The sequence below is a fragment of the Carcharhinus amblyrhynchos genome, chromosome 2 (genome assembly GCF_965287045.1).
Source record: "Carcharhinus amblyrhynchos chromosome 2, sCarAmb.v2.hapA, whole genome shotgun sequence".
In the NCBI taxonomy this organism is placed as follows: domain Eukaryota; kingdom Metazoa; phylum Chordata; class Chondrichthyes; order Carcharhiniformes; family Carcharhinidae; genus Carcharhinus; species Carcharhinus amblyrhynchos.
The window spans coordinates 95,239,559-95,255,541 of NC_137325.1; the positions used below are offsets into that span (position 1 = coordinate 95,239,559).

Below are 15,983 nucleotides of genomic sequence, written 5' to 3' on the forward strand. Positions count from 1 at the left end.
TAACATTGGATCACTGAATCGTTACAGTGCAGAAGGAGGCCATTTGGCCCATCACATCTGCACTGACACTCTAAAAAAGCATCCTACCTAGTTCCACATCCCTGCCTTATCTTTGCAACCTTGCAATCTTTTCAGAAAACAATCCAGTTCCCTTTTGAATATTTCATGCAAATCTTCCTCCATCATTCTTTCAAGAAGTTCAGCCTCTGAGTGGAAAAAAAGGTTACATATTTGGACATAGAGCCAATTTTTTTTTGTTCTGTGACTTTGTTGAGCTCAAAAGAAGCAAAATACTTTAAAAGTATCTATTCAATTTTCACTAAAAAAACTTGTATCAGTTGAGGCAACCTCCACATTTCAATATGAAAGATAAGGGAACTTAAAATTTTACCACAAGATACTGCCATGCTGCATAATTTTAATCTGCTTGATCCTTGCAGTGAAAGGCAGATGCTGTAAGTACTGATTTTGCAGCAAAATGCTAAGATCAATTTTGATCACTATTTTCAAAACATTAATTAAAGCAGAATGCAAAATGTTTCGCCTAGCTCTGTGATGAAATATATATACTTTTCCCTCTGTATTAGCTTAAATTGTTTGAACCCAAGTTCCACCTGGAGGATTTCTGATAAAGCTGTATGACCTCTAAATCTGAAAGCTGCCTCAAATGACCTTGAAAGAACACTAAACTGCATCTATTTTAGTCCCCATTAAGTACAACAGAAAAATATTTTTTATGATGATTGGATACAATTTTTCATCCTGTGTGAAAGACATTACTAACCCTATGATGACATACACAAAGCATGCTTGCAAGATAAATTCATACTTTGTACTTGATTATTTTTATGATTTTACCTAGTACTTTACCTAGCATTGCCAGGTAGGATGCTTTTTCAGAGTGTCAGTGCAGACGCAATGGGCCAAATGGCCTCCTTCTGCACTGTAACAATTCAGTGATCCAATATTATTGAGGATGGAATGGTTCAAAAATTGCCAATCTCTAAATCCTATTTTGAAGAAGTTCATATATATTGGTTGTGATTTTAACCCTGCTCCTCTGGAAGGACAGAGCAGCTGGATGGTTGGATTCACTGTGGAGGATTACTGCTCTGTTCCCCAGCACCCATTTTAAGAGTGCAGTTTGATAGTTGGCTGAGGTGTCTATCAGTATTAGGCAGGAAACTTAAACACATGCAAATCAAGCCTTCTGAGGTGCCAATAGGAACTTAACTAAATCACATAAGTCTTAATAAAACATTGAAGCTGTCAGTAAAATTTGGTCCCTCAGAGCCACAGTTGCCATGAAAGTTTGGCAGCTTTGTTCTAAGCCACATCAGCAATTAGCTGATCCAAATATTAAACGATGTAAAATATGTAATGATCAAAGTATTAAACCATGCAGAAAAGTTTAAAATAGTATCAAAATGAACTTCTTTGATCAGAGGGGGAAAGATTTGGAGTAATTTGGTGGGAGACAAAAGCTTTGTGGACAGTCAGAATACCGCTGGATACTATAATGGAAAGAATGAGGGTAGCGAAAGTTGTGTTTCAATGGGAAGTTATGAGACTGGAGGGATGAGCTTTGATATGCTGAATTCAACGTTGAACACAACAGAAATCAAATTGAAAACTGTACAAAACTCCTATGACCTGACCCATTTTATTAATAAATTAAACTATTCAGAACATGGAAAAGAATGATGTGGAAATGTTCATTCAAGTAGACTCATTTCATTTAAGACAAGTCATGCTTTATAAACATTCAAACACATCATTCATATGTATCATTTAGTTAATTATATTTTGTTATTGCGGTACTGTTAACAAATACATGGGTATGTTTCAGTGACTGCTCTTGGGACTTTGTCCAAATCCCTTGCAAGATTCACAAATCTTGAAAAGAATATTTGAGAAGATAGGAAGCTAATAACTAGGCAAGTGATAAGATGTAAAATTGTGTGCAAATTATTATTCGGTAGTTCATTTTTTTGGTAACTATTCAAGTGAACAAAATATGGCAAATAGAATTGGTCTACAGAGAGCTAGTTGCAAGCAGCTGGTTCCCAACTATGCAGCAAAACTTCATATTTGTTTTGATTTATTATTGTGACGTACTGGGATAGAATAAAAAGTATTGTTTCTTGCGTGGTGTACAGGCAAAACATACTGCTCATAAAGAATGTGGGGAAAAGGAAAAGGATAGGGTGCAGAATAGAGTGTCACAGCTACAGTAGGGTGAAGAAAAAGATCAGCTTAATGTATGGTAGGACCATTCAAAAGTCTGATGGCAGCAGGGAAGAACTTGTTCTTGAGTCAGTTGGTATGTGTTTTCAGACTTTTGTATCTTTTTCCTGATGGAAGAAAGTGGAAGAGAGTATGTTAGCGGTGTCCCTGATTATGCTGGTTGAATTTCTGAGGCAATGGGAAGTGTAGATGTAGACAGACTGACCAACGTTGTTTCTCTGCAGATCCAGTAAAAAATCTGACAACACCAGGTTTAAGTCCAACCAATTTATTTGATAGAAAACTCACAAGCTTTCAGGGTTTGCCCCTTCGTCAGGTGAATGGAGAGTTCTGGCCTCAGACAGAGCATAAGAACGTAAGAAATAGGAGCAGGATAAAGCACAGTTTACAGATTACTGATTAGAATGCGAATCTTCACACCTAACCTGCTGTTCAAGTCCTAAAGTGGCCGACAATGTGAGTGGAAGGAGCACTGATCACAGGTTAAAGAGATGTGTATTGTCTCCAGACAGTACAGTAAGTGAGGTTTTGCAAACCGAGGCAAGTCACGGGGGTTACAGATAGTGCAACATGAACCCAAGATGTGAGTGGAATCGGCTGCCGTCGGTGGTGGTAGAGGCGAACTCGCTGGCGTCTTTTAAAAGACTTCTGGATGAGTATATGGGATCTAATGGCATTGGAAGTTACAGATAGTTCTATGGCTTGGTAGGTGTAGATGTGATCGGCGCAACTTGTGGGCCGAAGGGCCTGTTTGTGCTGTAGTGTTCTATGTTCTATATCCACATCATCTCTGCAGATCAACAGAGAGCCCCCAAAGACTGACCATCAAGAATATGCATCCCCTCATGATGTCATCCAAAACCAATAAATTACCACAATTATAATTTTTCATAAATTCTTACACTTAGGAATAAAATCCATTTGGAGCACAATGCACTGAATGCAAATTCATAGATACGGAGGTGGTTTCTGTCAGAAATGTGTTCATATTCAATGAACTCCAATTTATAGATGTTTCAGGCTGGAAGTGTATAGGAATTCGGTTGTGGAAGCTGGACAAATGTTTCTAAAAGAACTGGAGAGCCTGGGACATAGCATTGGCTAGAGAATTGTCTTGAGTTCACGACCAGAAATTATGGGATATGAGAGCTTTGGCATCAGAAAGATATGTATATAAATTTTACTTACGTTATTGTCCCAAGTCTAAATTCGCAGGCTGCATCCAGCCACCACTCTCCACCTCCCTGAACCAAGGACTATCCTCAGGACCTCTGTGTCTGAGTGAGCTGATGTTGCTGCCATTCCCATACTAGTGGAGGACAGCCTTTGGAACTGTGAATTGCACCTCACAGCTTGTTGGTACTCTCCTAATGAGAGCAGCAGATCAATTGTCCATGATTCTGCTGTTGTAACAGATGCAAGCCAATTTCAGGATTCTGAGTTTGGTAGCGATGTCATGTATGAGGATTTTGCAGGCAGAGTTAAGGACGGAGGTGAACATGTCACCAGTTGGTTTTTTAAAGGAGTTGATCGTGGTGAAGATCATAGCTACTGAAAGCAAATATAGATTTACATGGACACCTTGTAGCAGCTCGGAGATGTTCTTTGGACCAGCTTTAAATAAACAAGCAGATTGAAACTGTGCATTGCATGGAAAATCAGAGCTGCTCCTGCAAGCTGTGCATATGTGAATGACAGCCCTGTGAACCCTTTGATGACTAGGAGATATTGCAGTTGTTATTTTTACTGTGTTCTGTGCTGTTACTTGAATCTAGTGAAACAACAAAAGGCATAAACAGCTGCTTATGGGTGCAAGACAGATGCCGTTACTTGACATCAGAAGCCCTGCATGAACTGGATACAAACAAATTGTGCACAGTAGGGATGGGAAGTGAGCAGAATTCAGATGAAAGAAACCTACTAGTTCCAACAACCAACCTCAATAGCATCAAGATAAAGAAAACACAATATAGAGAAAAAATATTTAAAGTTTTACCTTTGAGTTGTTCAGAGCAGCAAATTCCTTTCACAAAATGCTGTAAGTTGTCCATTAAGTTAGCAATGAAAGAATATAAGTAAATAAAATCATATAACAATACTATTGTGCATGTACAGAAAGAAAACCTTGGAACTTGCCTTTACAGGGAGATGGCTGTAACTCCAAATCAAGCAAATATTTAGTGGTTTGAAAATGAGCTTTGATGGTCCAGTAGTTTTTTTTATATATCTGACTTTTCTTACATTCATTTATATTTTTCTATACTGCACTCAATTCCTTAGTAACCAATTAGCGTGAAGTGTAACACCCCCAGGTTAATCATCATGGGTTGGATATTTTGAAGCTAACAACATTCACCAATGTTTCGTGTAAATCAGACTGCAACTTTCAGTGACTGCATATGTGCAGTTAGATGATAAATTAAGAAGTTGCTGTCCGAGATGCCCAGCTCCTCAAGAAGCTGTGACTTACCATCAATATATATTGAATAAACAGTTGAATTTATTGTACTTAACTGTTTTATCCACACAAAACTCACCAGAAAATGTTAGTTGGTCCACTCCAATGTGACTATCCTTTTAATGGCAAGACTTAATTTCTGTTAAAAACACTTCCCAGTGCTGCAATCTTTGACAATTGTGGAATCTCATTCCTTCAGGTTTTAAAAATGAAACTTTTTCTTTTCCTTTCTTGTACATCTCACTCCAATCCTTAATTAAAACTGTCTTTTCCTTTCTCATTTTGCTTTCAGTGTCTGATTTTTCATTGAATTAGATATTCTACCTGACACTTACTGGTCCAGATACCGAACACCCCATTAATGATTCTTCACTTGTATTGGTTATGGAGGTTCGCAGTTACTGATCCTGTTTATGCAGGTTCCATAGAAAAAAGAAAATAGGAGCAGGAGGAGGTCATTTTGCCCTTTTAGTCTTCTCCACCACTCATTAAGATCGTGGCTGATCATCCAACTGATGATCCAAAGCCTGATCCGGCCTGCCCCCCTTATGCTTTGACTTTTTCATCCTAAGAGCTATATCTAACTTCTTGAAAATGTACAATGTTTTGGTCTTAAGTGCTTTCTTTGGAAATGAATTCCACAGGCTCATCACCCTCTGTGTGATGAAATTTCTCCTCATTTCAGCGCTACCCCATTTCCTGAAAGTGTGACCCCTGGTTCAGGACTCCTTCCTGCATCTACCCTGCCTAGTCCTGTTATAATTATATAGACTTCTCTGAGATTCCCCTTCATTCTTCTGAACTCCAGCGAATATAATGCTAACTGACTCAATCTCTCCTCATATGTCAGTCCCACCAATCCAACTTCATAGAATTTTCCAAAAGTGGTCTCACCAAGACCCTGTATAATTGCAGCAAGATACCTCTGCTCCTGTACTTGAGCCCTCTTGCTCTGAAGGCCAACATAATATTCATTCACCTTCTTTACTGCTTGCTGCACCTTCATGTTTACCTTTAGTGACTGGTATACGAGGACACCCAGCTTTCGTTACACATTTCCCTCTCTCAATTAATAGCCATGCAAATAATAACCTGCCTTATTGTTTTTGGCACCAAAGTGGATAACCTTACATTTATCCGTATTATACTGCACCTGCCATGCATTTGCTTATTCACTTAGATTGTCAAAATCATACTGAAGAATCTCTGCATCCTCCTCACAGCTGACCCTCCCACCCAGCTTTGTGTCATCTAAAATTTTGGAGATATTCCAAATCTAAATCAGTAATACATTTTGTGAATAGCTGGGGTCCCTGCACCACCCCATTAGTCACTGCCTGCCATTTGAAAAAATATTTGGTTATTCTTACTTTTTGCTTCCTGTCTGCCCCCCAGTTTTCTATCATTCTTAATACACTATCCTCAATCCAAAGCACTTTAATTTTATATGCTAGTCTCTCATGTGGGACTTTGTCAAAAACCTTCTGAAAGTTCAAATAAACCACACTCACTGGCTCCCCCTCATCAATTCTATTAGTTACATCCTTGAAGAATTCCAGTAGATTCGTCAAGCATGATTTCACTTTCATAAATCTATGCTGACTCTGTCTGATTTTCAAGTGCTCTGATATAAAATTTTTTATAATGGACTCTAAAATTTTCCCTACTGTTGATGTCAATCAAACTGGTATGTAATTACATGTTTTAGGTCTACTTCCCTTTTTACAGTGACTAATCTGCAATCTGTAGGAACTGTTCCAGAGTTTATAACATTTTAGATAACCACCAATTCATCCGCTGTTTCAAGGGCCACTTCCTTAAGTACTCTGGGATGTCGATTATATGAAGATTTAATCCCATCAATTTTCCCAATGCCATTTTCCTACTAATACTGATTTCCTTCAGTCCTTCCCTCCAGTTCCTCCCTCTCACTAAACCTTGTGTTCTCCAACATTTTTGGTATTTTGTTTGTGTCATCCTTTGTGAAGACAGAACCAAAGTATGTATTCAGTTGGTCAGCCATTTCTTTGTTCCCCATTATAAATTCCCCTGTTTCTGACAGTAAAGGACCTACATTTGTCTTCACCAATCTTTTTCTCTTCACACACCAAATGCTCTAATAGATGCTATCCCTTTAGGATGGTTGGCTGACAGGAATTTGCAGTGCAAAAACTCTTCGAAGGTCTCTGGGCAAGTACAAATTTAACAAATGCTGCCACTACTGATTGCAAAATTCAGCCCCATATTTTTGAAATATGCTGATGCCTGGCTATGGTTCCCTTCAAGAGTAGAAAACTTAAAAAAGAACAATTTATCACATAACCATTTTGAGGATTGCTTCTGCTCCACTATTTTAGTTATGTGGCATTCTTGGTTTGAATTTTGTTATTTGACTTCCCTGGAGCTTCCCTGCTTCATTCAGGTTGAGGGAGTGTGGAGATCTCTCAGGATCTTTTGAATGCTGCTCTGGAATTATCACTTTTCTGCAGCTGATTGGACCTGCCACAATCCTTGTTTATAGGTGGGTTAATCGACAATCTAACTAAAAGCAGTGATGCATGACTGCAGCAAACAGATGTAAGGATGATGAAAATAAAAGTTCGCACTGGCCTTGCCAGCTTAAGTGTGGAATCTGCTCAATGTCTTTGCTATGAGTTAGCATGTTCCTCATGTTCTTTGCTATTCTGGCCTGCTTCAGATTTTATGAATTATGTTTGTTTTTCATTTCAGTTGGACTGTATCTTTTCTTGCATTGGAGAGACTAGCATAATGTGGAATCTGCATTAAGATATAAATCTGCAATGAGAAATCATATTCTTGAAGCACTGATCTGGTAAAAGCTAGTTTGTGGAATCGCTGTATCACAATGTCTTGGTAATAACTTGGGTCACATCAATCAATCAATAACTTGGGACATCAATCCTGAATTTGTCTTTTACTAGTTTGTGCCCATTTCCCCTCATACTGTAATTGTCTTTCTACTTGAAATAAAGCTTGGGATTATTTTTTCAATTGTATTTAGTATTGTATGTGCCTGTTTAACATCTGTTCTTATCGGCCTCTTCAAGGCTGAAAAGTCTATGCTTCTCTGACTGCCAAACCAGAACAGGAGAGTCTCTTTGAGCCTAACTTTTACCTGATTAACTCCTCTTTCTCCACAAATTGCTTCAGTCTTGTGGCTGATCATGCACAGAGCATGTTTTCTTTTCCCATGCAGGCACAATCCATGTGTGCTTCACACCAGTCTACAGTGCTTCTGACTACCATCCTTGTTAAATACTTTTGTCTCAATATTTCAAGGTCTTCCCTCTAAGGGAGGCCTCCTTCACATTCATTCTGTCTGTTTGTCTGGTAATGAGCAGTTTTAATCAAATGTCATAAGCTCCTAAGCTTCCACATAAAAGAATATCCCTGAGAACCTGAGCGCCCATATAAAAAACTAAATATCTTAATGAATGCACGGAACACATTTATTATTTTATCCATGGCAAAATATCAGAGTAATTGAAAGGTTAAACATTAATTAATTATAAACTCGAATATTTTATAAGATTCTAACTATAATTTGATTATACCTGCTTGATAACTTTTTATGGTTTCTATACAAGGACACCCTGATCGCTCTGTACTACAGTCTTCTATATGCCCTCTCCATTAAAATATTCTGTTTTACTAGTCTTCCCATCAAAGTGAACAATCTCACATTTTCCCACATTATACTCAATCTGCCAATATTTCCCCCTCATACTTCATCTACCTATACACTTTTGCAGTCTCTTTTGTCCTCCATCAAATTTGGTTTCCCAACTACCTTTGTATTGTCAGCAAATTTGGCTACAGTACACTCAGTCCCTTCATCCAAATTATTAATATAAATTGGAAATAGTAGAGGCCTCAGCACTGGTCCCAGTGACACCTGAAAATGGCTGATCTAACCCTGCTCTCTGTTCGCTGTTAGCCAACCCTGTATCCATACTAATATATTATCCCCAAAGCCTTCATGTGTAGAACTTTTCATGTGACACCTAATGAAATGACTTTTGGAAAGCCAAGTATATTACAATCATTGATTCCACTTTATCCTCCCTGCTTGTTACATCCTCAAAGAACTCCAGTAAATTTGTCAAAAACAATTCCCCATTCATAAAAACATGTTTACTCTGCTTGATTGCATTATGGTTTTCTAAATGTCATGCTCCGACTTCCTTAATAATGGAATGAAGCATTTTCCCTGTGGCATGTTAAGCTAACAGGCCTGTAGGTTTCTGTTTTCTGTCTGCCTCCTTTCTTAAATTCAAGTGTTACATCTGTAGATTTTCAGACCACTGGGACCTTTTCAGAATCTGTGGAAACTTGGAAGATTTCAATCAATGCAACCATTACTTCTGCAGCCGCTTCTTTTAAGACCCAAGGATGCAGGCCACCTTGTCCAGGGAACTTGTCAGCCTTTAGGCCCTGTAGATTTCCTAGTACATTTTCTCTAGCAGTAATGATTATAGAACATAGAACATAGAACATTACAGCGCAGAACAGGCCCTTCGGCCCACGATGTTGCGCCGACCAGTTACAAAAACAATGACCCACTAGCCTATACCAATCCCTTTTCGTCCATAAACCTATCCAGAGATCTCTTAAACGCCCCCAAACTAGACGCATCTACAACTGCAGCAGGCAGGGCATTCCAATCCCTCACCACCCGCTGGGTAAAGAACCTACCCCTGACATCCGTCCTGTAGCTACCCCCCCTTAATTTAAAGTCATGCCCCCTCGTGCTAGCTTTCTCCATCCGAGGAAAAAGGCTATCACTATCCACCCTATCTAAACCTCTAATCATCTTATATGTTTCAATAAGATCCCCTCTTAGCCGCCTTCTTCCCAACGAAAACAACCCTAGATCCCTCAGTCTCTCCTTATGTTAAGTTTCTCCCTCCCTTTCGCCATTTGATTTTCTACAGAGTTCTGGAATGTTTTTAACATGAAGATAGATACAAAACCCTCGTTCAAAGTCACAGAATCACAGAATTGGCCTTTGGCCCATCAAGTCTGCACCAACACATGAGAAATGCCTAACGTAACTATCTAATCTCAATTACCAGCACTTGGCCTATAGCCGTGAATGTTATGACCTGCCAAGTGCTCATCCAGGTACTTTTTAAAAGATGTGAGACAATTTGCCTCCACCACCCTCCCAGGCAGCGTATTCTAGACCATCACCACCCTCTGAGTAAAAATGTTTTTCCTCACATCCTCCTAAGCCTCTTGAACTTGTGTCTCTTCATAACTGACCCTTCAACTAAGCAGAACAGCTGCTTCCTATCCACCCTCTTCATGACCCTCATAATCTTGTACACCTTGATCAAGTTGCCCTCAGCTTTCTCTACTCCAATAAAAACAATCCAAGCCTATCCAACCCTTCTTCATAACTTAAATGTTCCATCCCTGGCAGCATCTTGGTGAATCGCCTCTACACCCGCTCCAGGGCAATCACATTCTTCCTATAATGTGGCAACCAGAACTGCATACAGTATTCCAGCTGTGGTCTCAACAAAATTCAATACAATTCCAACACGACTTCCCTACATTTGTAATCTATGCCTTGATTGATAAAGGCAATGCCTCAATTGATAAAGGGAATATGCCCTTTTTACCACCCCATTTTCATGCTGTTCTGCCTTTAGAGATCTATGGACAAACACAGCAAGTTTCCCTTCTTCCTCAGAACTTCCTAGTGAACTTCCTTTCATTGAATACCTTGTCACTCCCTGTTTCAATTTGCTAAAGAACCTTGCAGTCTCTTCTCTGAGTTCTATACCCTCATCCTCATTTTCTTGGGTGAAGACAGATGTGAATTACTCATTCAACACTCCACCAATTCTCTATCTCCATCCACAGATTGCCCCTTTGGTCCTTAATATGCTGTAGTCTTTCCCTGCTTATCCTCTTCCCCTGCTTATCCTCTTCCCCTGCTTATCCTCTTCCCCTGCTTATCCTCTTCCCCTGCTTATCCTCTTCCCATTGATATACTTATGAAATATCTTGTGATTTTTCCTAGTTTTACCAGACAGAGCTTTGTCATATCCTGTCTTTACATGCTGAATTGCTTTCTGAAGCTCCACCTTGCACTTTCTGCGCCCCATTAATGTCTCTGTTGATTTCCCCTCCACCACCACCACCCCCCCCCGCCCCCTGACCCCAGCTTATACCTGCTAAAAGCCTCTCTTCCCTTCGAATCATTTCCTGACTATCTGTGGTCATCTATGGTTCTCTGGGCTTGTTATTCCTCCCTATCACCCCAGAGGGAACAGGAGAACCTCCCCGTTTACTTTTTGAATGCTCCCCTGCACCCCCCACTGCTCTTCTGTAGATTCCCCCACATGGAGCTGTTCCCAGCCTACCTTAGCAAGATCCTGCCTTATTTTATTAAAATCCACTCCCCCCAATCTAAAACATTTCTTTTTCCAACTTATCTATTTCTTTGTCCATAACAAGCTTAAATTGTACCATGTTGTGATAACAATCACTAAAATGTACCCCCCCACCCCGCACCACCACTTCAACCACCTGTCTAGCTTCATGGGCCAGCATTGATATGTAGCATGGTGGAATAGTGGTTAGCACTGCTGCCTCATAGCACCAGGGCCCTGGGTTTGATTCCAGCCTTGGGTAATTGTCTGTATGGAGTTTGCACGTTCTCCCTGTCTCTGCAGGGTTTCCACCGGGTGATCCGGTTTCCTCCCACAATGCAAAAATGGGTAGTTTAGGTGGATTGGCCAAGTAAATTGCCCCTTAATGTCCCAAGATGTATAGGTTATGGGGATCAGTGAGGGAAATGTGTCGGGTTATAGGGAAAGGGTGAGGTTGGGCCTGGGCTAAAGATGCTCTGTCAGACAGTCAGTGCTGATTCGATGGGCTAGTTTCTGCACTGTAGGGATTCTCTGATTCATTCCCCAGAATTATATCCAGCATTGTTCCATCCTTTTTTGGACCCTCTACATATTGACCTAAAAGGTTGTCCTGTACACATTTCAAGAAATCCACTCCATCGAAGCCCTTAACTCTATGTCTATCTCAATTAACATTGGAAAATGTGAAATCACCTAATATAATTATCCCCTCTTTACATTCTGAATTGCTTTCTGAAGCTCCACCTTGCACTTTCTGTGCTCCATTAATGTCTCTGCTGATCTGCCCCCCCTTACACCTGCTAAAAGCTTCCCTTCCCTTCTAATCATTTCCTGACTACCTCTGGTCATCTATGGTTGTCTGGGCTCGTACTTCTTCCTATCACCCTCGAGGGAACAGGAGAATCAGTACCCTCCCCATTTACTTTTTGAATGCCCCCCACTGCTCTTCTGTAGATTTCTCCACACGGAGCTGTTCCCAGTCTACCTTAACGAGATCCTGTCTTATTTTACTAAAATCCGCTCCCCCCAATCCAAAATATTTATTTCCAACTTCTCTTTTTTTTGTCTATAACAAGCTTAAATTGTATCATGTTGTGATAGCAATCACTAAAATGCCCCCCACCGTCACCTCAACCACCTATCTGGTTTCATGGACTAGCATGGGTGGGTAGCATGGTGGTTCAGTGGTTAGCACTGCTGCCACATAGCACCAGGGACCCGGATTCGATTCCAGCCTTGGGAGTTTGCATGTTCCCCTTGTCTCTACGGCGTTTCCTCCGGGTGCTCCGGTTTCCTCCCACAAAGATGTGCAGTTTAGGTGGATTGGCCAAGTTAAATTGCCCCTTAATGTCACAAGAATTGTAGCTTATGAGGATTAGTGAGGGAAACTCTATAGAGACAGTCACCCAAGGTCAGAATTGAACCTGGGTCCCTGGCACTGTGAGGCAGCAGTGCTAACCGCTATGCCATTGTGTCGCCCATGTCAAGAAAGTTTAAATTTTTCAAGGGTTTTTACAGCAAACCTAACAGAATAAAGGTGAAAGTTATCATCAATTTCCTGATTTCTCAGAGATTTCTGAGAGGATATCAGTAGCACCCTCTGGAGGAACTTAGGACCAGGGACAGCAATTGTAGGATTCCAAAAGTTGCAGTTCATTTCAGTGAAGTAATGATGACAAATGTTGACAGTTTCATCATCATTAACAAAGCAGTATGTCGCCAATAATTTCTGGGCATAAATTGGTTGAGTGAATACAGATACCACACAATGGATTTGAATACAAAATCTGCTGATAAGCATTTTGATTGTTTCTTACTAAGTGCCTTGATTTTCTGGCTTTTGGATTAAGCTCATGATGTTCAAGTAGTTTAACAAATTTTATTCAACAGCATTGTTGCTACTTTGACTACTTGTGTGAATAACCTGTGAATTGTGTTACAGAGAACTGACGTGCCATGATTACCATTGCTTAACAACATAATTCAGTATATTTCATTTTGTGCAGTGACTGCAATATTTTATGTCCTCGCTATAAATTTGGTGTCACTTAATTCAAATGAACTAAAATGTTTATAACCTCCAAATTTCTACTGTTACTTATATTGCTTAATTCAAATTATTGATTTTTGGTTAAGCAAAAATACTACTTTGAATTGTTAGCTGGAGCCTGTAAATGATTGATTTGATTCAAGCTTGAAAAATTTACACTGACCTATTTAAACCACAAAAGTAACCATGACATTTTTTTTTGCATTATTATTCATACCACAGTTGATTCACTTCTTTTTGGTCCTCAATTTGTTTAACCATGTCTTTTTTTCTCCTTTTTGTCTTCTGAATTATGGAACGTTACAACAAAGAAACAGGTCAATAATAGTAAGTGCATTCTAAATTTATGCCCCTATCATAACTTGCATAATGTCCCATTCATCCTTCCATCATCAATTTACGTTGGCTCCTGATTAGGCAATGCATCCAGTTTAAAATATTAATCTTTTCAAATCCTTCCATAACATTGCCCCTTCCTTTCTTTGTAGCCTTCCTATAACCCCTGAGATGTCTACGTTTCTGTAATTCTGGCTTTTTGCACAACATTGATATATAATAACTCCACCATTATCACTTATTTTGGGTCCTCTTACTAAGTTGAGAGGAATTGCACAGTAACTTCATTGCAGTATTAATGTAAGCCTTACTTATGACAAATAACTAAATAATAAACCATGTAAATGCAAGTTATTGTTGTCAAAGAGATTTCGAAGGCAGCTAATTCTAAATTCTGCCTGAGGGAACGTTTCCAACCCATCTTTTGAGTCTACAGAATTATGTCATCTTCTGTACCCCAGTCTTGCCGAAAGAGTTAATAAAGGGATAACAAATTCAGTGATTGCCTGATGAATGATACATTGATACCCAGTATATCATTTTCATCAATAGCTATAAATCCAGCAGAAGAGGACAAGTTGGCTCATATAGCAATCTTGACACAGCAATTTGTAAAATTACTAAATTGTGAACATGCTGCAATTAAAGGCATTTTATTTCCTCAGTTTCATTTAAAACTTTTAAACTCTTACATGAGTTAAGTTGAAAATAATACCTAAACAACATCAGTAAGTTTCAAAATCTTGTACTGAACAAAATATATGAAAGTAAATGAATCCAAATTAAATGGTATGCATCTACATTGTGTATATTTTTAAAAATGAAATCTAGTAAATGTTGATATTAAAAAGGAATTTGGTTCCCTTGTACACACATTTCCTGAAGCAAGTTATTTCAGCCTTTAGGTTAGAGTACAAGATTAAGGAAATCTTGTTGCAATTATATAGGGTTTGGATGAGACCAGACCTGGTGCACTATGTACAGTTTTGTTCTTATCTATACTTACCTTAGAGTGAATGCAACAGGGATTTACTAGGTAGATTCCCAAGAAAATGGAATGGACCTATATTCCCTGGAATTGAGACGAAAAAGATTCAATTCATTTAAGCGTATAAAATTATTCTAATGCCTGACAGGGTAGATGCTGAGAATTTGTTTCTCCTGGTTAGATGCAACAGTGAAAGCATTCTTTCTGGATGTATCATAGCTTGGTATGGCTCCTGTTCTGCCCAAAACTGCAAGGAACTACAAAATGTCATGAACGAAGCCCAATCCATCACTCAAACCAGCTCCCACCCATTCACTCGATCTACATTCCTGCTCTTTCAGAAAAGCAGCCAGCATAATTAAAGACCCCACGCACCCCAGATATTCTCTCCTCCACTTTCCTCCATCGGGAAAAAGATTCAAAAGTCTGAGGACATTTACCAACTGATACAAGAACAGCTTCTTCCCTGCTGCCATCAGACTTTTGAATGGAGCTACCTTGTATTTAGTTGATCTTTCTCTAGACCCTAGCTCTGACTGTAACACTGCATTCTGCACTCTCTCCATTTTGTTTCTAATTACGGTATGCTTTGTATAGCGTGCAAGAAACAATACTTTTCACTGTGTACTAATATATATGACAATAATAAATCAAATCAAAAGATCTAGTTGGCATGGTTTCAGAATAAGGGGTCAACCATTTGGGAATGAGATGAGTAAAAATTTCTTCACTCAAAATGTTGTCAATTTGTGGATTTCCCCAGCACAAAGGGGAGTGAGTGCCAGTCAATGAGTGTATTCAAAACTGAGATCAGTGGATTTTGGGGCATTTAGAAAGTAATTGGGATTGGGTGGGAAATTGGAATTGATGTATCATTTCAGTCATGAATGTAAGAAATATAATCAGGAGTAGGCCATACAGCCCCTTGAGGCTACGCTGCCATTTAATAAGATCACAGCTGACCATGTTCTTAGGCTTGTCTATTCTGGACAGCATTTTGAAATGTTGTCAACTTTTTTTTGCTACATTGTAATTCAGAATAGCCAACGCTTAGGATGACAGGTCATCCATCATCCGGAATGGGAAGAATTTGTCCAGTGGACCATTGCCAAGTTGTGTTGACCAGCATCTAAATTCATGCTAACATAAATTTACCATGAACACGTGTTTAACCTGGCTGAGACTTGGCCTTTGTAAACCAGGCAAGATATACATTAAAACCTGTCTGACACTGCAGATGAATGTAAAAGATTCCATGATGTTATTCAAAGAAGAGTTCTCCAATATACTGGTTGATAATTAACATTAAACCAACGTCACCAGAAGTATTTGTGGGACTTTGCTGTGTGAAAATTGGTTACCATGAATTTTCCTTCATTTTAATAGGAATTGTAAAGGCTCTTCATTGACTTTGAAATGTTTTGGCATAACCAGTAGTGGTGAAAATTTCTCTTTATTCAATCTTTATCTTTAATAAAAACAAAAAATTGCTGGAAATAA

The 15,983-nt window shown here is 39.2% G+C and overlaps 1 protein-coding gene across 11 annotated transcripts in view; it reads left to right on the forward strand.

Moving 5' to 3' along the window:
* Positions 1-15,983, forward strand: part of tpk1 (thiamin pyrophosphokinase 1) — a 360,013-nt gene that overhangs the window by 242,554 nt on the left and 101,476 nt on the right. Inside the window, exon 10 of one of the 11 annotated variants that reach the window (XM_080209416.1) lies at positions 7,436-7,577. The exons of the other annotated variants lie outside the window; for them this stretch is intronic. Within the exon in view, the coding sequence (XP_080065542.1) occupies positions 7,436-7,470 (35 nt within the window). The 3' untranslated portion in view covers positions 7,471-7,577. Of the gene's footprint in view, positions 1-7,435; positions 7,578-15,983 lie in introns of those variants that run through there. 11 annotated transcript variants of the gene reach the window in all.